We start from the raw sequence: 22,305 nt of genomic DNA on the forward strand, positions 1-22,305 counted from the left end.
CACAACCAACAAGGAAACAAAAACTATTGTAGCAACATCCTTTTACAAGCACATGGTAACTGCCATTCAAGTAGCAGCATTTGACCCTTAAAACAACTCTGGGACCAGTGGCTCTGTAACCCTAGCTACTCAGCAGGCAGAGGGCTAAGATGGCAGATCAATGCCAGCCCAGGCAGAAAAGCCTGTGAGACTCTTATCTCTAATTAACCACCAAAACCTGGAGTAGACTATAGCTCAAATAGTAGAGTGTCATGTCTTGAGTTAAAAACAGCCAAGGACTTGAACACTGGTGGCTCACACACCTGTGATCCTACCTACTCAGGAGGCTGAAATCTGAGGATCACAGTTCAAAGCCAGCCTAGGCAGGAAAGTCTGTAAGACTCTTATGTCCAATTAATCACACACACAAAAAGATGGAAGTGGTGCTGTGGCTCAAGTGGTAGAGTGCTAGTCTTGAGCAAAAGTCATTCAGGGACAGTGCCTAGGCCGAGTTCAAACCCTAGGACCTGGCCAAAAAAAATTTCTAAGGGACAACACCAAGGCCTTGAGTTCAAGCCCCAGTACCAGCACAAAAAAACTAAACTAAAAGAGCAAACAAACAAAAATCAGTGGAAGATAAGCTTCATGGTTTCATGGCAATCCTCACCTCTGGATGAGGACAGATACTTACAAGTAAAGGAAACTCATCTCAGGCCTTATGGTTAGTGCTGCAGAGCTGGTGTGAAGTCCCAGCAATCCTCTCTCTACCTTTAGATTCTAGCTCTCCACCACAACAGCATTGGTCTGGTTGCAATTGATGTCATGAAAAGGGCCTGTGCATTTTCTGGCAATGATAAAGTCTCCCAAATGCTCTATATTCTTGGGCATTTCAGGGCTATCAGCCTCCCAGAGAACCTCCCGTGAGCACCTTCCTTCATCTGAGCAGGTTGGTGCCTTGCCTTTGTCCTACCACTGCGCCTGTGTATTGGCCTCATAAAGCCTACCAAATGAGGGACTACAGAGAGCTTGCTTTGCTTTCTAGTGAACTGCTGACTCCACTCAATTATAAGCTCATTATGGGCTAAGAACCATGTAATTTTTTTTTTTTTTGGTCAGTCATAAAGCTTGAACTCTGGGCCTGGGCTCTGTCACTGAGCTCTACAGCTCAAGACAAGTACTCTACCACTTGAGCCACATTGCCACTTCGGATTTTTCTGGTGGTTTATTGAAGATAAGAGTTTCACAGACTTTCCTGCCCAGGCTGGCTTTGAACCTCGATCCTCAGATCTCAGCCTCCTGAGTAGCTAGGATTACAGGTGTGAGCCACCAGCGCCCGGCCTGTACATTTTTTGATTGGTATATACTGTATTGACTAATTTTTTTCACACTGTTACCTTTTTTATTCTTTCTGTTTTCTTAAAGTAGCTGTACAAAGGGGTTTCAATTCAACATGTCAAGTTATTTTTGAGAGCGGAGCACCTCGATCAATGTCGCCCTTTCCATCATCCTCCCTCCATCTCTTCCAACCTCGCCTCAAGTTACCTGGTTCCATTTTCACACATGTACATTGAATATCTAGGACTGTTTTCATCCACCCCTCTCTCTCCTCTTTTTATCTCCCTCTAATTAACCTCCTTCCACCCCAGCAACACATGTCCCAACTTCTTGGTAGTCATTTTGTTGAACTCTAAGTGAGTTAGAACTATGTGATTTTTATTTATTGGGTCATCTTCAGAGTCTGCCCAGTGCTTACACCTACACAATTCAAACGAATACTAGTGGATTCATGAACATGTTAATTAGCAAGGAATTATATGATGATTCATGTCTCAGGCCTAGCTAAACTTGGAGTAAAAAACTGCCATGCCCTTACCTTTCACATGTGTAACAGAGTGTCTATATCCCCATCTGTCAAACCAGCCAATCCAATATTCCATAATCAGGATGGGCTTATTCGACTAAAAGAAATATAAATCAAATACTAAATATGACCCCCAAAAGTCAGAAAACCAAGATACAACACACAAGAAGAGTTCAGGATATCATGCTTCCTCCTTTTCCCAACCCAGGGCCTTCATTCCTGATGGAGATGGCTTCCCATCCTCCCTGCATTCTACCATCACCATTATATGTAGATTTGAACCATCTACTCCAAGTCCTCCAGGGCCTCCTGACTCCTTCCAGCCCCAGTGCCTCACTGCTGGTCCTGGATAGTAACATCAGTGATTTTTACCTTTTCTTGCCCACGGCTGGCATTAAGAGAATCTGTTTGGGATAGCCAAGGACCTACCTGTGTTTTTTTACATAGAACTTGGGCTCAGAGACCATTCAGCTGGTAGGGACATAGTTATAACTCTAATCCAGGATTGAGCCTCCCTATTGGCAGTTACACTGGGTATTCACTGCACTATTCGTTTTCTTTATGTCTGTATTGCACTTTGTTCCTACTTATCTGTGTAGAAGTATCCATTGTAATTGTTCCTACTCATGTCTTTACTTCTAGTATCTTGTGTTTCTCACAATTCTTATTATACATATTTTTGCTAATAATTTAGTATATAGGAATTCAGAAAGGGATTGTACCATTTATTTATTTATTTATTTATTTTTGTCGGTCATGGGGCTGGAACTCTGGGCCTCAGTGCTGTCTCTCAGCTCTTCAGCTCAAGGCAAGCACTCTACCACTTTGAGCTACAGCACCACTTCTGGTTTTCTGGTGGTTTATTGGAGATAAGAGTTTCACGTACTTTCCTGCCCAGGCTGGCTTTGAACCACGATCCTCAGGTCTCAGCCTTCTGAGTAGTTAAGATTACAGGCATTAGCCACTGGCTCCCGGCTTGTACCTTTTATTTCCATAAATAATTACTGACCAACTAAATTGACTAACAATTACTGAAATTTTATCAGTGCTAGGCCCTGAGAAGCACTTTATTTAATTGATCCTGTATAACAACCCCAGTGGGAGACATTCTCCATCCCAGATTACAAATGAGGAACTTGACATTAGGTACTCTGTCCAGCTTCACTCATCTCAGAAGTGCTTGAGTTGGGATTGAATTTGCCAGCCTCGCTCCGGAACCCATGCTCCTCAGCATACTGTACTATGCTGACCTGTGTTGTGATTATAAATGACTTATTGTCTAAAACTTCAAAAAAGTATACCAAAAGAAGACATTTCCAAAAACTTCTGAACTAATGCTTACCTGAAAATATAGGGGTTTCTTTTTACTAAGATCTTACATAGCCCATTGCTGGTGGCTCACACTTGTAATCCTAGTTACTCAGGAGGATGAGATCTGAGGATTGGGGTTCAAAGTTGGCTCAGGAAAGAAGGTCTGTGAGACTCTTTTCTCCAATTAACTATCAAAAAGCTAAAAGTGAAGGTGTAGTAAAGTGCTAACCTTGAGAAAAAAGCTGAGGGACAGCACTGAAGCCCTGAGTTCAAGCCCCAGTTAAAAAAGATCTGGTATTATCATACATTAGTCATGTAAGGGGGATTTTGTTATGATATTCACAAGCATATAATGCATCCCATAGATCTTACCTCCTCTATCACTCTCTCTCATCCCCCTTCCTAGAACAATTTCAACAAATTTTATTGTTCTGTTCTCGTACAAAGTACATCAATCATATTTACTCCATTTACCCTCTCCATTTGCCCTCCTGTTTCTGCTCATACTTGTTCCCCAACAGAGCGTTTTACTTTCTTGTCATTTCTGTTTGTGTATACAAGTTGTACTAAGAGATCTCACTATGGTTAGATCCAATGTACCTCAATATTATTTACCCTCCATTATTCCCTTTCCTTCTGCCCCTTTCCTCTCATCCCTCAAACAATCCTATACTGATAAACATGCCATATGCATGTACATATGTGTACATATGAGTATACATACATATATGTATGTGAATATGTATGTCTTTTAGATATAGAGTCTACAATTGAATGAAAGCATGTAATATTAGCCTTTGGGGCTTGGCTTATCTCACTCAACATGACAACCTCCAGTTTCTTCAATTTTTGCAAATGATATAATTTCATTTTTCTTTAAATTTAGTAATATTCTGTGGTATATATGCCCTATCTTTTCTTTATCCGTTCATCTGTTGTTGGATACCTCAGGTTTTTCCACAGCTTTGCTATTATGAAAAAAAAGCATACATGGGTATGCAGAAGCCAGAAGTGGCTACATCATATATCCTAGAATTCAGAGTGAGTAGGAGAAAAATTGCACAAGCATAAAATATCAGTCAACTTCCAATAAAGTAAGACAATCCTAAATGTGTACCTAAAATAGACTTTCAAAATGCATGAGAACAATAAGGATAAACAAACCTATAATCATAAAGAAATTTATAATACCAAAACACCTTTTATAATATCTGATTGGACAAGTAGAGAAAGAAAATCAGTAATGGTAGAAATGACTTCTATAATACCATTGATCAAAATGACATAATGAAAACATATAAGCAATAACAACATATACATTATTCTCAAGTGTGCATAAACCATATGCAAAGAATGACAGAATGACAGAATAAGATATATAAAACATGCCTCCAGAAATGAAAAAGAAAAGAAGGAAGAGAAAGAATAAGAGAGACAGACAGATAGGCAATGAGGACTTATGGAATACCAGAGGTCTTCCTCCTACAGAGCCAGTATCTTTCGATAAGACGCAAACTGTATAGGGATTGTTGAGAAAGGGTACAAGATTAATTAGCTGGTAGCCAGGTGCCGGTGGCGCTCATCTGTAATGCTAGCTATTCAGGATCATGAGATCTAAGGATCAAGGTTTAAAGCCTGCCCAGACAGAAAAGTCCATGAGACTCTTAACCTCCAATTAACCACCAAAAAGCTGGAAACAGATCTGTAGCTCATGTGGCAGAGCACTAGCCTTGAACAGAAAAGCTCAGGTTCAGTACCCAGGCCATGAGTTCAAGCCCCAGTACTAGCACACACACACACACACAAATTACAGCTAATTAATGTAAGGGAGGGGATAGGCCTGAAAAACTCCTGGCTTCTCTGTGGGAAGGGCTGGACAAACTATATCACCCATGGCAGAATTGGAAGGAAAGTCTTCTCCCTCCAGACAGTGAAATATGAGCTAGAGATAGAAATGAAAATAAGGATCCTGTTAGGGCAGGTCTACAGACACCTGGGATCCTAGCACAAGGTGAACCAGGAAAGCTTGTTAAGCAAGTGACCACCATCTTGCTGTCCTTGAAGAGCACCTCCTAGTGGTTGTATGTGAAAAGGATGAACTTCCTAGAGGCTGAGACTGGTCCATCAGACAGTCACCCACTAAGAGAAAACTGAGTCAGCCAACTCAGTACATATCTGCGACGCAAACTGACACTCAAAACTCACATGTTCCCATAATCTGCACAGCCTAGCTGGAGGGGGCTGGCCCCACCAAAGAGGACAAATCCTCTGTAGGTACCAAGGAGAGCTCATTTCCCAGCTATGTCCCTACACAGAAAGAAAGCAGAACCTCAGTGTAGGGGCCTGACATAAGCCCCTCTCACCCTTCCGACAGTCATCCCATGACATGATCTGTGAACAGAGGTGGTGAAGTAGGATCCTCCTCGTGGTCCACGTAAAGAGGCAAACAGACTTCCCAGATCACTGTGAGTCATGTCCCAGCCCAAAAGTGTTACTCTTGTAAGTCTTCTTGTTAAACTTCATTCACTGAGCATCAGATAGTAAGAAGGTAAAAAGGTCATGAGGAGAGAACAGCCAATGCTCTTCATCACTGAGATATCTTACCTGTAGTTGGTGAAGCTGAAGAAAGGAATTCTTCCTAAGGAATCTCAGATTGACAGCGGCCAGTTCTGTGGAGGGAATAGAGAGGCCTCTTTGCAAGGAATATCTGACTGGCCATCTGTAAGGACTCTCATCTTTCCTGACAAGGACAGTCAAACTCACCCACTTCAGACAGGGACAATGACTCATTCCTGTAATCCTAACTACCTGGAAGGCAGACAATTAGGAGAATCACAGTTTGAGTTTAGCCTAGGCAAAACATTCACAAGACACTAACCTAGGCAAAACATTCACAGGACACTATCTTAACCAATAGCTAAGTACTATGATATGTCTGTCATCTTTGCTATATAGGAGGCTGATATTGGAAGGATTTGTAATTGTAGGCCAGCTTAGGTTTTTAAAAGGCCACAAGAGAAAAAACTGGGCATAGTAGTGTGCTCCTATCATACTACCTACAGTAGGAAGTCTAAGTAGAAGGATCAAGGTCCAGGATAGCCAGAACAAAAAGTGAGTGATCTTTTAAAAAAATTACAGAGCAAAAATGAGGGGGAGATGAGTAAATGATAGAGCACCTGCCTAATCATTTCTCTTGTATCTCCTTATCATTCTGTTCTGAATTGTCCTGTTTTTACAATCTAGTATCTACACAGAACCTAAGGGAGTCAGAACCAGAACTGTGGCTCTGCCTATAAGTCGCCACAATGGTAAGAGAGCAGGCTCCTGAGCTACACCTAGCAGCAACCCAGCCTTCTGAAAAACAAATGTGAATTCTGAGCTTTGATGGTAAGCATCATCATCTGTAATGTCAAATATCTGGGGTCCTTCTCAATGGACAGGGGAAAGATATTCAGATATTCAGAGATCCATTGGTTAAGAGCCTCAATTCTCCCTTGAAACAACTGTAAACCAATACCTCCTTGGATGGAGCCATTAACAACTTTGTCCTCACTATCCGAGGTCAGGAGCAGCTCTACAATCCCTCTTTCCAACAGGGCCTGTTGGGAAAATTGCACAAAGTAAACCCACTTTCCTTGTTCTCTGGGGAAGGAGAAGATACGGAAGTAAGGCAACAAAGACAGTTGGGTTCCAATGGAGAGATGTGAGCTACAGAAAACAGTCATTTGAACCAGGAATGTTTCCCCAAAGGTCCATGATCCATGTGATAAAGTCCTAGTCCTCAACTTGACACTAACCAGTGGTGGAGAACTATTTAAGAGGCTAAGAAGTGATGCAATGAAATCTCCAACACTATGAGCCAAAATCAACCTTTTCTGCTTATAAGTTGGTTGTCTAAGGTATTCTCTATTATTTTGTCTTTTTATTTTCTGTGTGTGTGCATGTGTGTGTGTGAGTGTACACCAGTACTAAGGCTTGAACTCAGCATCAGCCTCTCTCTTGGCTTTTCCGCTCAAGACTCTCTAGCACCTGAGCCACACCTCCATGTACAGCTTTTTGCTGGTTAATTGGACATTAAAAAAAAATTTCATGATCTATTATGCCCAGGTTGACTTTAAACCGTAACTCCTAGATCTTAGTGTTCAGGATAGCTAGGCTTGCAACTGGTGCCTGGCTCATTTTCTATGTTTTTTTTTTTTTTTTCGTCCACCATGGAGCTTGAACTCTGGGCCTGAGCAAACTCTGGGCCTGGGCGCTGTCCCTGAGCTCTTCAGCTCAAGGCAAGCACTCTACCACTTGAGCCACAGCGCCACTTTTGGTTTTCTGGTGGCTAATTGGAGATAAGAGTATCACAGACTTTCCCGCCCAGGCTAGCTTTGAACCATGATCCTCAGATGTCAACCTCCTGAGTAGCTAGGATTACAAGCATGAGCCACTGGCAACTAGCTTCTAAGTTTTATTAGTGCATATTATTCAGCATAATGGGTTTCACAAAATTTTCACACATGCATATAGCATACTATTCATATAGCACATAGCACATGCATATAGCTATAGCATATAGCTAAGGTGTAGCAATAGGAAACCTGTCTAGGACAGAAAGGTTTAAATCTAGAGTCTATTACCTGGAATGCAGGACACTGGGGAAATTGCCACCACAGTGTCAGCTAGGTATGTTTCCAGAGATGGACCAAAGCCTCTAACGTCATATTATCCAGAAACAGCTGAGGGAGAATCTAAGTCACAGGCAGAGAGAGAAAGAAGACTTGGATGTCACTTTGTGTTTGAAAGGAGAGGCCAAGCCTACAAGATCCTAAGAACAAGCAGAGGTCAGCCACAAAGCCTCTGTCCTACATCAGCAAGGAAACAAGGAAGCCTGCCACTGTGCCCAACTGGAAAAATCACATTTGCTAAGATCCCAGGAAGCGCTGGTGGCTGGAGCCAGAGTACACCTTGGATGCCTCATACACATGGAGCCATTCCTGGGTTTGGGAGTGGAATAAAGTGGCAAAACTTTAAATCAAGAGGAAGCAATACAAGCTGGATGACAGTGGCTGGGGTGGCCATGCCAGCCTGAGACAGTCAGTAGGGAATTGTTCCTGGCCCCTGTTGAACTTCACGAGGCACAGCCAAGGGCCAGTGTCAGTACAGCACTGGCCAGCCTGCTTTCCTCCCTCTCATTGCTGGGTTGGTAGGGCCTACCCATTCATTCCAGGCCACTTGCCCAAGACAGTGTGGGCAGAGCCAAGTCCTTAGGGCTGAGTCTGGTTGGCTTGGGTCCGAACATAGAGCTGGCTTCCTGCTTACCATCCTGAAGCCAAGGTCCAATGGAGATTGGAGACAATATAGGAGTCAGCAAGCTCCTGATACATTGTTTACTTTGGCTAAAGGTCCCAACTTCCAGCTGTTAAATAGGTTGCAAAGATGGCCGCAGGAGGGGTGCTTTTCTAATACCACAACTGGTCTCCTAAGTGTAAGTGTATCCTGATTGGCCTGACTGTATGGAAATTCAGAGAAGGTGAACTTGACCTTATGATGTTCATAATACACAGATCCCAGCTCTGTCACATGTGCAGTGAGCATGTGAGCTGGGGGGAGAACTGAGGAAGGAAGGATGGGGATATGGAGCCAAATCCAAGAGATCTTACCTCCTTGAGATACGCCATGTAGCTCTTGTCCTTATTAAAGGAGCCGTATTCATTTTCCACTTGCACAGCGATGACAGGGCCACCCTGGTGATACTGAGAAACAAGCATGTGAGGCTGATACGGGGGGTTGGGAAGGCTGGAGTCTGGGTTCAAGCTGAAAATATCCAGTGGATGTGCTGCCCATCCTCCAACATCTCTTGGGGACTGACACCTTCTGACATTGTCTGGCACTAGAGCACCTCTAAGAGTCACTTTCTCCAGATCTTGTAGATTCAAGGCCAGCCTAGTTCTTGTGTCTCAGACCAAATGAGCAATGAGCTCTCAAGCTTACAAACTCACCTGCTTCCATATCTAGCTGGTCCACCTGTCTAAGGTAAGGCTTCCTATGGTGGGGCTTCCTGCTGCCCTCCACCATCTATTTAGGAATTATGGCTTAGCCACACCTGCCTCTCCCTGCCTGAGAAACTGCCCACCTTGCCTTCCAAACAGACTGACCTCTTCCATCACCATGGAAGTCCATTCAGGACGTACAGAGATGAGGATTGGGGGGATCAGGGAGGGATGGCCCCTCTGGCCAGTTCTCTAGCTTTCAGCTCTTTAGGATGTTTCCAGACATACACACTATGGTCTCTTCTCCCCCCTTACCTTTTTTTTTTGTCAGTCCTTAGGGGACTTGGTGCTGTCCTTGAGTTTTTTCGCTCAAGGCTAGTGTTCTACCACTTTGAGCCTCAGCGCCACTTCCAGTTTTCTGGTAGTTCTTTGGAGATAAAAGTCTTACAGGCTTTCCTGCCTGGGCTGGCTTTGAACCACAATCATCAGATATCAGCCTCTTGAGTGGCTAGGATTACAGGCGTGAACTACCAGTGCCAAGCTCTACGTTCTCTTCTTTCTCATTTCTAGCTCCCTCCTCCACACAACTTTTCTACTACCTGGTCATGCCACCTAAATACCATCCCTGGACTACTTCGAACACACTAAGAACTCTAAATGTCCTTTGATACTCAGGAACACACATGCTGTTTCTTGAGCCACTCCACCCTAGGACCACGTAGAAGCGTCAGGAGCAAACATCTGCTGTTCATTCCCTATGTAAAGCACCACCATATCCCTGTTGCATATGAAGTAAGCAGCAACCATAGCCAATAGTCTCTTGTGGACACAGGATGCTGCTCCCAGGGAACAAGGGAAAGTGAGTGTGTCTAGGGGTCTCTCACAGACCACCTTTGCCTCGTTCCTTCCTATAGGTGCCCTACTTATCCGGGCAGCTTGCAGATCTTTATGTGCCTCTTTCTCTCTTTGTCATCTGTTGCTTGATGACAATATCAAGGGGTCTTAAGATCATTGTCTTGGCCTGACTAATGCCAGTGACCCTTCAGGTCACTAATATTTAAATGTCACTTTCTCTGGAAAACATGTCTTAAAGCTTCTTGTCCCAGCAAGACCTTGTTTAGGCTGCCCTTGTCTGTGGAGGAATCGTTTGCCTGCTCCACAGTAGACTTGACTATGTATGTTGTGGTGACATTGTATGACATTTTTTGTTGGGTGGGAAGCTCCACATGGCAGAGGCCATGCCTGGAAACAACTATAGAGAGCTTGTTGCTCACCAATCACTCACCAAATACACACAAATATTTTGATACATACACAAACATATTCAAGGTCATCTGCAAATATACACAGTCATATTAACTAAAGGATGGTAGTGCAGGGGAGAATTCCAATGATGTAACGTCTTTAAATAACTTACAGACTACCAGACTGGACACCAAGAATCTGGAACTTGAGATGTTGGTCATGGGGAGGTGAAGCCAAGGGGAGAGGTGTAGATGAATGTAGATGAATGAAGAGAGTGAAGATGGGAAAATGTAGTTATGATGCTCAATATAAGCATGTCAAAATGGAACTAGGAAATTGGAGAAGGTGGATGGGATTGAGAGTGGGGAGGAGGGAAGAATGACAAAAGGATGATACTGACTAAAATGAGTAATACACACAAATAAAACATAGAAAATGAGGGGCTGGGAAAGTGGTTCAGTGGTAGAGCGCTTGCCTTGCATGCCTGAGGCCCTGGGTTCGATTCCTCAGCACCACATAAGCAAAAAGAAAAAAGCCGAAGTGGCGCTGTGGTTCAAGTGGTAGAGCGCTAGCCTTGAGCTGAAGAGCTGAGGGACAGCGCCCAGGCCCAGAGTTCAGGCCCCATGACCAGACCCCCCCCCAAAAAAAAATAGAAAATGAGCCATGCACTGGTGACTTACATCTGTAATCCTAAATACTCCAGAGGCTGAAATCTGGGAGTCATGCTTCAGAGTCAGCCTGGGAAAAATAGATCATGAGACTTTTATCTCCAGTTAGACAGCAAAAAGCTGGAAGTGGAGGTGTGGCTCAAGTGGTAGACAGTCTTGAGTGGAAAAGTCAAGAGAGAGCTCAATGCCCTGAGTTCAAGCTCCAATTAACTAACAAGTCGAACTGAAATCCCTTTGTACAACAACTTGAAGATAACCAAAAATAAATAATTTTTAAACGATCTAAAAAATTATAAATATTATTAAATAAAGAAAAGAGAACACGGGCTGGGAAGGTGGCTCAGTGGTAGAGCGCTTGCCTTGCATGCCTGAGGCCCTGGGTTCGATTCCTCAGCACCACATAAGCAGAAAAAGCTGGAAGTGGTGGCTCAAGTGGTAGAGCACTAGCCTTGAGCTGAAGAGCTGAGGGACAGTGCCCAGGCCCAGAGTTCAAGCCACATGACCAGCAAAAAATAAAATAAAATAAAGAGGACAATTGTTTCATTATTGGTCTATATCTTCTCTTAACCAGAAGAATGAAATGTCTAAAAACACTATTGTAGTATTCCTAATTTTATTGCTTCTCAGGCAAGATTTTCTCTTGAATGTTAACTCACATTTATATTTTTTATCAAATCAATAAATATCACAGAAACCAAACAATTGGTTTCTTGCAGTTTGTGTGGCATAATACATTCTTCCTTTTTTATTTTTTTCTTTTTTGCCAGGGACTACTCTGTCATCTATGGCTTGACATTCTGAAAATAAAGGGAACTTCTTGCCTGGTGCATCAGATTCAGGTTCTCCACAAAGGGAAGGATAATAATGGCTTGCTTTTCCCTTTGGGGGACTAAATCAAACTACAGGGCAAGCAATTGCAACTTTACTCACAGATTAGAAAATGACACATGCACCTTGTGATGCATTACAGCACAAACAGAAAAGCCTAAAGTCCATGAATAGGGCACAAGTTAAATAAACTGATATATTCTGTTATGGATTACTATGTGGCTGTTAAAAATAGTGACAGGTTTCAAAAAGTATTTTCTCAAACGATAAAAGAAAATGTCCACTGAGGATTCTATATTTCATATTAAAATTATATACATACACACCATATGTGAATATAATTATCTTCACCCAGTGGTGAAAATCTCTGAAAAGATACACAAAAGTGCAACAAAACTGATTGTTCCCTATACACACTATGTAAATGGCCTCAGTATAGTTGAGAGAAGAAGAGTGTTATTTTACCATAAAATTATTTGTACCTTCAGAGTTTTTTTTTAACCAAGTGCTTGTATTGACAGATAATTTAAGAGTAGAAATTGTGTATACAGATAATTATGCTGGATAAATATTAGTTACACACCAGCAATCACCATCTTTTTGGTGTGGGTACTGTCTTGTATATTATGGGTCTTTAAAATATCTTTTTTATATGTATGTGTATACTGGGATTTTTTATCTCAGGGCCTCACACATTCAGCTTTTTTTTTTTTTGGCAGTTGTGGGGCTTAAACTCAGAGCATGGGCACTGCCCCTGAGCTCTTTTTGTTCAAGAGTAGCACTCTTGAACACACTTTGAGCCACAGCCACCACTTCTGGTTTTCTGGTGGTTAATTAGAGATAGGAGTGCCATGGACTTTATTGCCTGGCCTGGCTTTGAGCTGCAGTCCTTAGATCTCAGCCTTCTGAGTAGCTAGGATTACAGGTGTGAGTCACCAGCACCTAGCACACTCAACTTTCTTGTTTCATAGCTAGTACCACTTGAACAATTTCCCCAGTATGGCATTTTGCTGGTTATTTGGAAATGAAGATTCTCAGGCTTTTCCACCACAGCTGGCTTCAAATTGTCATCCTCCATCTCTCAGCCTCCTGAATAGCTAAAGATTATGGGTGTAAGCCACCTGACTTGATGTAGACTTTTCTACAAGGAAAGCCACAAGACACTCGAGTCAAGGCTTCTATGCTTAAGTTGAGGATCTAGGGTTCAAAGTTAATAAGAAGTCAGCTTCATGTCTCCTAGAGACTAGCCATCCCTAATTGGGCCAGAACAAACTTTCTCCCAAATCAAATGGAAGAAGGAAAAGTAACTGGGTTTTTACCTGAAGAGGGACCATCCTGGGGATGAGGTGATTGAAATATGTATCAACTGCTCGGACAAAGTCCTTGTTTGTGGTTCTCAACTGCAAATTGGGGTTTTGTAGAAGCCAGCTGGGGATGAGAAGAGACACATCAGTGTGTGAGGCAGGAGGGAAGATGGTGGGTCTGACCAGCTGGGGGTCTGTCCCGCTCACCTGGGCAAGCCCCCGAGGTCGATCTCACTGCAGATGTAGGGGCCTGGTCGCAGAATCACCCACAGCCCAATCTCTGCAGCCATCAGGACAAAGGCCCTGGGGAGAACCAAGCCAGCTCCTCTGAGGATGGTCCAGTGGGGAGGCTCTGTGGGAGGAGCTTGCAGCAGCCACAGTCTCCTCCCTCCCCTTCTTCTCAACCAGGGAAATCCATGGGAGAGAGGCTCAGACCCAGCACAGCACAGCAAGGCAACCTGGCACTTGCCACCAGTTGGAGCCCTGAGGCCTTGAGAACTGGGTTTGCACTGGTTCTCAGCACATGAGTCTGAACAGGAAGGCGTCAGATAAGGTACAGAGGGTCTGTGCTCCCCAACATACCTGCTGCCCCCCCCAAAACAGCCCCTACTCCTGCTCAGGTACCAGGTATCTTGGGCTGCAATGAAGAGCTGGTAGCTGCAGGCCCAGGTCCTTGGGTGATCACAGGTCATAGCTGGGGAGCATCCAGGGGCTGGAGGCAGAACCTCTCAGCATCTTGAGAAGTCTCTAACTCCTAGTTCTCAAGCTGCGCTGAGACAGCCCTAGGACTTCTCATCAACCCCACCACCTCCAGTCCCCTCACCCCACATCATGTCACAGAAGCAGCAAGGCCACATACTCCAGGTCCAGGTTCCCTGAGAAGTCGAATTTGCCTCTTTCCGGCTCATGAAGGTTCCATGGGATGTAGCTGGAAGAGAGCAGAGAAGTACAACACCTTTCTCCCTCCAACATATTGTCATGCCCAAGCCTAAGTCAAGCCTGTGGTAGCTCCAGGTTGCAATTATGAAAGGGGTGACATGGTTCACCTGTAACTGTAACCCTTCTGTACCTCACCTTTATAATAAAAAAAATTTAAATGTAAATCTTATCAAGAAGCAGATAAAAGCCTACTTCTAATCCTAGAACTCAGACACTGATGCAGAAGGATGGAGAGTCAAAGGTCGAACTAGACTATATAGTAAGACTCTGAGAGAAAGGCAGAGACAGAGGGAGAAGGAAAGAGAGAGAGAGAGAGAGAGACTAAGTGTGATGGCTCAGGTCTGTAACCCCAGGTTTTTGAGCAGCAGAGATCAGGAGTATAAAGGATTGAGGCCAGCCTTGAAGAAAAATAGTGAGTCTCCCATAAAAGGCTGGGCATGGTAGCATATGCCTGTGATCCCAGCTACAAGGGAAGTATAGTCAGGTAGATCACAGCATAAGTCCAGGCCTGAGCCAACACCTAAGATCTTACCTGAAAAAAAGTCTAAAGGGAAAATGGGCTGGAGGAATGGTGCAAATGGTAGAGTATCTGCTTACCAAGCACAATCAAATCCCAGTGCACAAAAGGGGGAAGGCAGAAAAATGTACTCATATCATAAAATGTCCTTGAAGAGGATTTTTATGAGGCTTTACAACAATAGTAAACATTTCGTGTAGTACTCATTCTCTAAACAAAGTCTGCAGCTAGAAAAATGACATAGTCAATGGTTCTGTTGTCTAGTTTCATGTGTAATCATGGTAAGTTTGTGCTCACATATTTTTTTCTTTGGTTTGGTACTTGATCTTGAACTCAGGGCTTAGGTTCTGTCTCTTACCTTTTCTTTTTTCTTTTTTTTTTTTTTTTGCTTAAAGTTGATTCTCTACCACCTGAGCCACTTTCAGCTTTCTGGTGATTAATTGAAAATAAAAGTTTTATGGACTTCCCTGGCTGGCTTCAAACTGTGATCCTCAGAACTCAGCTTCTTGGATAGCTAAAATTACAGGCATGAGTCACTAGTGCCAGACAGTGCTCAAATATTTTAATTCTGTTTGGCTAAAAGAAGATTCTTTTCTTTTTGTAGCCATTACCAAGGCCATATCCATGTCAAATATTGGGATAGGCATAAAATAAGATGAAGAGCTTCTCCCCTGTGATCATCAACACAACCTTGTAAGACAACCTGCCCACTTACCTAGGCTTGCGGTGTGGTCAGCTGGCAGCAGAGCTGGACAGAGAACCCATCTATGTGTAAATCCCCACATCCCCAGCAGTGTTCATTCCCTATGAGTGCTTAAACTTTTCTTTGTTTCCTTAGTGAACTTGATGCAAATCCTTGCATGCATATGTGTTTAAAGTTGGTATATAGTCTGGCACCAGTGGCTCATGCTTGTTAGCCTTGCTACTCAGAAGGCTAAGATCTGAAAATCCTCATTCAAAATCAGCTTGAGCAGAAAAGACTATGAGACTCTTATCTCCAATAAATCACCAAAAACTTGGAAGTGGAGCTGTGGATCAAGTGGTAAAGCATTAGTTTTGAACAAAACAAACTTAAGGACAGGCTCAGGCTCTGAGTTCAAGCCCCAGGACTGGCACACACACACATACACACACACACACACACACACACACACACACACACACACACACACACACATACACACAAATCTGAGTATGTTTGTGATAGGCCTACTGAGGGTTTATAAATGGCCAGAAGTCATTCCAGATGAAAAGCTGCAATTATGAAGAATATTGATGATGGTATCTCAGACTGTGCCAGACCACCTTCTCCCCTCCAGGTGACAGCCTCCTTGGGCAAGAAGAAAATCACCAAGAAGTCAAAAGTCAAGCCTTTGTGAAAGATTATAACTGTGCTTCCCTTGTATCCACAAACTAATTTGTGAACATTTCATTGGACAAAGCTGTGCCAATAAGGTATCTTCAGGGACCTAGCTCTGGACAGGAGGTCGAGGTCAAGGTCAAGTTCAGGGAGAGTTAAAGGTAGGTAAAAACAAGTAGGTCTTCCAGAGGATTTGGTTGTATTGGTTCTACTACTAAAAATAAGGGGAAGAGAAAGCTAGAGCCAGGTGCCAGTGGGTCATACCTATAATCCTAGCTACTTAGAGGTTGAGATCTAAGGATCGTGGTTCAAAGCCAATCCATGCAGGAGAGTGCATGAGACTCTTATCTCCAATTAATCACAGAAAAAAAAAAAAAAAAACCAGAGTGCTGTAGCTCAAGTGGTAGAGTACTAGCCTTGAGCAAAAGGAACCCAGGGAAAGCGCCCAGGCCTAGAGTTCAAGTCCCAGGACTGGAAAACAAAAACCAAGGGCTAGAGGTATGGCTCAAGGGGCAGAGCACATAACTAACAAGTTTGAAGCCCTGAGTTCAAACCCAAGTTACCAAAAGAAAAGAAGGAAATGAAAGATTCCTTTCTAGATATTTTTTCAAATATCTGAAAATAAATTATATATGTGTTCATATTTATCTCTAAGTATGACTTCAACATGGTATTAACTCTGCTCCTGAGGGACCTGACAGCTACCACTTGTATATAAGAATGTGTCTAAGAAATCACCTAAGCTCTTGCTATTTCTCCCATTTACCTTATCCAAAGTTCTAATCACAGAGCAAACTAAGTATGATGTCCATGTAAGACTGGACACTTAAGCATACAAGATACTTGCTGGTGACAACAGTTGATTAGCTAAGTCCATCCTCATAACACCTGCAAAATCAGAGCCTCTGCTACTCTGAGATGCAGGTTGCCAGGCTGTGGGGGTTGAAAGGCCAGTACTCACGTGGTGAGGGTGTTGAAGCCACAGGCCTTCAGCTTCAGCAAGCGGTCTCTCCAGTACTCCCTGGGTACCCGAAAGTAGTGGATGGAGCCCCCAAAAATCAGGAACTTGTGACCTTCCAGGGTGAAATGTGCTGCTTTCCCACCTGTGTTTGCAATGCCAAGACCCACAGATCTGTTCTTCAGCTTGAGAGGAGTCAGGTGAGACCAGTTGTACCTGGAGGGGGGAGGGAAGAAGAGAGGAGACACTCTAGAGATGGTTGCTTTCTATTAGCATGGCATATGTGCCCTGTGCAGCTGGCATGGTATTATTTCCAGGAAAACTCCCCTTCCCCATTCACACAAACCTGGACTGAGGCCGACCTGTTTTAGACAACATATACTCTCCATATTGAATATGAGGAATAAGGCCTGATAAGGCAAGTGGCAGGAAAAACACAGCCATGATTCTCTTCCAGGAGAGACACCGGCTACAAAGAGAAAGGGACAATGACAAGGAAAATGCGTCAGTCTCCTGGAGCTGTAAGGACCAGAAAGCTGCTCTTCCAACATTCTAGTAGCGCTCTTCTATGACCCAGCAATACCACTTCTGGGCATTTATCCAAATGACCACAGGCAAGGCCATACTAAAGTTACCAGCACAACTATGTTTATCTCACCATTATTCCCCATAGCTAAGATATAGAACCAACACAGATGACCATCAGTAGATGAATGGATCAAGAAAATGTGGTATCTATATACAACAGAATTTTATGCTTCCATCAGAAAGAATGACACTGACCCATTTGTAAGGAAATGGAAAGACTTAGAAAAAAATCATATTAAGTGATGTAAGCCAGACCCAAAGAAACATAGATCCCATAGTTCCCCTTATTTGCAATAATTAGTATACGTCTAGGATAATCTTAGCAGATGAGTAGAGTAGCTCAATAGCTACATACATATGACCATATAAGATGATGCTAAGTGAAATGAACTCCAAGACATGGACACAAGAGGTGTTTCTTTGTTGTTGCTGTTCAGTTTTTTGGGGGGCCGGGGGAGGAGGGGGTCCTGGTCTGAACTCTGGGCCTGGGCGCTGTCCCTCAGCTCTTCAGCTCAAGGCTAGTGCTCTACCACTTGAGCCACAGCGCCACTTCCGGCTTTTTTTCTTTTTGCTTATGTGGTACTAAGGAATCGAACCCAGGGCCTCAGGCATGCAAGGCAAGCGCTCTACCATTGAGCCACCTTCCCAGCCCCCGTTGTTGCTGTTTTTAATGTACTATGTGATTTTTTTTGTTTCTTTTGTATGTTCTTCCCCCTATGGTATAGCCTCTGTGGTTACTGTATTTGATTTTGGTACACTGGTATCCTATATATGTTTATCTGAATTAGGGAAGGGAAGGGGAACAACAGAATGGTGAGGCAAAGGACAAGAGGGGAACCAAAGTAACAGCGACATGCACAAGACAATATGTTAGAAATGATCTGTACAAGCAGGGAACCTTACTGCATTGTTGGTGGGAGTGTAAACTTGTTCAACCACTTTGGAAAGTAGTATGGAGGTTCCTCAAAAGACTCCACATAGAGCTCCCCTATGACCCAGCAATCCCACTTTTGGGCATTTACCCAAATGTTTACAAACAAGACCACACTAAAGCTACCAGCACAACTATGTTTATTGCAGCATTATTTACTATAGCTAAGATATGGAACTAGCCCAGATGCCCCTCAGTAGATGAATGGATCAAGAAAATGTGTTATAGATACACAATGGAATTCTATGCCTCCATCAGAAAGAATGACATTGCCCCATTTGTTAGGAAATGGAAAGGCTTGGAAAAAATTATATTAAGTGAAGTAAGCCAGGCCCAAAGAAACATAGGTCCCATGGTTTCCCTTATTTGCAATATCTAGTATATGTCTGAGTCAAGCAGAAAAGGTCAGATAAGGTGATGTTAGGGAAATGAATCCTAAGATATGTATTCAAATGTTTTTTTTCTTTCATGCCATTGTTTCTAACACATTTATAAGATTATTTCTTTGTTGCTTTGTATGTCTCTCCCCCACAGTATAACCCTTGCTTTCACTGTATTTGATGTCAGTATAATTTGTGGAGGGGAAGGGGAAAAACAAATCGTTTAAATAGGGATACAGGTGGACCCATTGCAACAATGAGATGTACAAGTCACTATGTCAAAAACAAACTTCACAACTTTGGGGGGGGAGGATTGGGTTCGGGGGTGGGGGGGGAGGATGGGAAGGAATGGGAAGGGGAAACAAAGGAGGATGCTTCAATGCTTGATAAGAAATGTACTCATTATCTTGCCCATGTAATTGTAACCCCTCTGTACAGTATTTTCACAATTAAAAAAATGATCTGTACAACTTGGAGGGGAGGGAAAGTAGGAGAAAATTGAGAGAAGGTGTAATAAGGTTGACAAGAAATGTACTCATTACCTTACTTATGTAACTGAAACCACTCTGCACATCACTTTGACAATATTTTTAAAAATCCAAGAAAAAGAAAAGAACATTCTAAAGCCACCGTAGATGCTCATCAGAGGCAGGTTTTCTCTACAAATAAAAGGGGCTACAGCTGGGCGCTGGTGGCTCACGCCTGTAAATCCTAGCTACTCAGGAGGCTGAGATCTGAGGATCGTGGTTCAAAACCAGCCCAGGCTCTCCAATTAATTAACCACCAGAAAACCGGAAGTGGCGCTGTGGCTCAAGTGGTAGAGTGCTGGCCTTGAGCTGAAAAACTGAGGGACAGTGCCCAGGCCCAGAGTTCAAGGCCCACGATCGACAAAAAGGGAGGGGCGCTACACCTGGCTCCACCCAGGTCCCCTGAACACCACCTCTGTCCCATATCCTCCCCCCGTGAGAACCTGAAGCTGGGGACAGACAGAAGCAGAGACTGGGCACTGCGGGGGGGGGGGGGGGGGGGGAAGAAGTCCAGAAAAAGGAGGGGAGGAGAGAGGCGCTCATCCACAGGGTCCTCGATCACATCCATCTTGCCCAGGGATCAAGATGCAAAACCTAAGCAGGGCCATATCTGCAGGAATAAAGGCTGGGAGGGAAATGGGGGAGCACTGGAAAGGCAGGTTGAGAAGTAGGAAGGTGCTCCAGTACACACACCCGGCACACACAAAGGTATGCGGAGCCACAGAACATGAGGGGAGATCTAGGAGTCTCTTGGATGAGCTCCCACATCTGTGATGATTGGGGGGGGCGGGGGGGAAGAGTCCGGCGGGCAGAAGAAGGCTTGAGAAATGGCAGCCTGCAAGGGCAGTCCACGCTGTGGCCCAGGGCAGGCCCAGAAGCAGGCAGGATGAATCACCTGATATAGGACAGGGAGCCCATCCAGTGAACCATGGTGCTGCGCTGATCCTGCTCTCGCTGGCGGCCTCAGACTCTGTGCTCTGGCCAGGACTCCGGACGAATGAACCTGAGTGCTGTCTGCCTTCGATTCTACAGCCTACGTGGAAATCTGCAGGGAAATGTCACCCCCAGCAAACAGCCGCCACAGCTTCTCCTGGGCCCTGCCAACCTTGCAGGGCTGTGCCCAGGGGAGGCTGCTGGCTCTGCAGTCCCCGGTCCAGCAGCAGGTCCCCGCACAGAGCCCTCAGGCCTTGGAGGTAAGGCCTGGCAGAATCGCCTCCCAGACGATGGCACACAAGTCAGAGCGTGGGAGGAAGGGAAGGGAGGGGAACTCACCACCCTGCCTCTGATTTCAAGAACTCCACGTTCTGCTGGCTCAGCAACATCGCCAGGGCGAAGTAACTAGGCTCAGGACACAGCTCCAAGCTAACAAGGAGGGGGCTGGGCATACAAGTGCAGAGCTTTAACAGGAAGGAAAAGGGATCAAGACTGTATGCCTGTGGAGAAAGCACAGCCAGGCTGTTCCACTCCGCTTTTCCAGGAACTGTATACTAATTTACACTCCCACAGACAGGTGAAGGGTGCCCTTCACCCGTATCCTGGCCATCTTCTTTCCTCTTTCTCATGCTATCCATTCAAACTTGGAGTGCAGTGGTATCTCACTGTGGTTGTGATTTCATTTCCCTGATGAAAACTGTTCAGTATTTGCCAGTAAACTTGTTGGCCATTTGTATAGCTTTTCTTTTGTGAAAGAAATATCTGTTTAGGTCTATTGACCATTTTAAAATTAGACCTTTTACTTTTATTTTAGTGAGTGAGTTTTGAATTCCTTTAGTATACTGGGTTTTATACTGATTACCAGATACATGGTTTGCAAATATTTTCTCCCACTCATTGGGCGCTTATCTCTTTAGGTGATTGTTTCTTTTGCTAGGCAGAATCATTTTAATTTGATGTAATCACATTTGTGAAATTTTGCTTTTATTTCCTAAGTTTTGAAGAGAAATATACTATTTTTAATGGCAATTCTTTTCTTTCAGCCCTTAAAATCACTTGTGCCATTTGTTTCTGGCTCTGTGGGACAGAGCTATGGCACATGTCTCTTGAGGGGTCCTAGCTAAATGGGATTTCCTAAAGGGAAGCTAGGGTTTCCTGATGTCAGGACTTCCTGAAAGGTAGTTAGCCAAGTAGGGCTCCCTTAAAGAAAACCTAGCCAAGCAGGGTTCTCCTAAAGTAACCTAGCCAAGAGGTGTTCCCCTACAGGTAATAGCCATTTCTCTCTGGCTACTTCCATTTAGAAACGTGTGGGTATGGGTGTGGGTGTGTGCGCGCACGCGCGCGCGTGCACCACACTAATGGATAGGATGATTCAACATTGTAAAAAGTTTAATTAACATATACTTTAATGTAATTCCAATAAAATTTCTCAAGAATCCATGGCACTTGTCCAAGTTACTTTAATCAAATTCTTGTGATCCAGTAAGAAAACAACATTCACAGTGGTGAAGGAGGTACACAGCGTAAGGTCCCTGGTTTCCAGGGCAACAATGCCACGGCCACTGGCCAGCCCATAGATACTCCAACAAGATCCTCCCCTTATAGGTGCTATCCCAAGATTCACAAGATGATCTCCCCCTAAAGTGTCATAAAAATGCTGATAAAGTTCCTTAAGCTAGACTGGCTGGTTCCAGGTCCTGATAATTAAGCAGTTTAGGATGAGGAGGGTAGCTAAAAGCTTCATAACCTGGGACAAATGCCTAGGAAATGAAGAACTAAGGTCCCAGGAGCAGGGCTATGACACAGAAATAGTGCCAGCAAGTTCAGACAGATTCATCTCCTCCTTCTCCAGGATACCTGGAGCCTCAAAAGATCCTGGCCTGATGGTAGAAACTCATCCATTTGTATTTCTATGAATAGGTAATGGGCAATCAAGAAAAGTTTAAGATGGGTACATTTGCTTAGTGACTCAGGAGACTAAGATCTGAAGATCATGGG

At 43.9% G+C, this 22,305-nt stretch overlaps 1 protein-coding gene across 1 annotated transcript in view; it reads right to left on the reverse strand.

Moving 5' to 3' along the window:
* Window positions 1-20,355, reverse strand: part of Glb1l3 (galactosidase beta 1 like 3) — a 33,711-nt gene extending 13,356 nt beyond the window's left edge. Inside the window, exons 1-10 of the mRNA XM_042696192.1 lie at window positions 20,270-20,355; window positions 17,295-17,417; window positions 16,952-17,164; window positions 14,034-14,102; window positions 13,382-13,477; window positions 13,190-13,298; window positions 8,800-8,892; window positions 6,669-6,750; window positions 5,756-5,820; window positions 1,853-1,937 (exon numbers count right to left, since the gene is read on the reverse strand). Coding sequence (XP_042552126.1) covers window positions 1,853-1,937; window positions 5,756-5,820; window positions 6,669-6,750; window positions 8,800-8,892; window positions 13,190-13,298; window positions 13,382-13,477; window positions 14,034-14,102; window positions 16,952-17,164; window positions 17,295-17,417; window positions 20,270-20,304 — 970 coding nt within the window. The 5' untranslated portion in view covers window positions 20,305-20,355. The remainder of the gene's footprint in view (window positions 1-1,852; window positions 1,938-5,755; window positions 5,821-6,668; window positions 6,751-8,799; window positions 8,893-13,189; window positions 13,299-13,381; window positions 13,478-14,033; window positions 14,103-16,951; window positions 17,165-17,294; window positions 17,418-20,269) is intronic.
* Between the last annotated feature and the right edge of the window lie 1,950 nt (window positions 20,356-22,305).

This window comes from Dipodomys spectabilis, unplaced genomic scaffold (assembly GCF_019054845.1).
Source record: "Dipodomys spectabilis isolate Male_0828 unplaced genomic scaffold, ASM1905484v1 ptg000201l, whole genome shotgun sequence".
NCBI lineage: Eukaryota > Metazoa > Chordata > Mammalia > Rodentia > Heteromyidae > Dipodomys > Dipodomys spectabilis.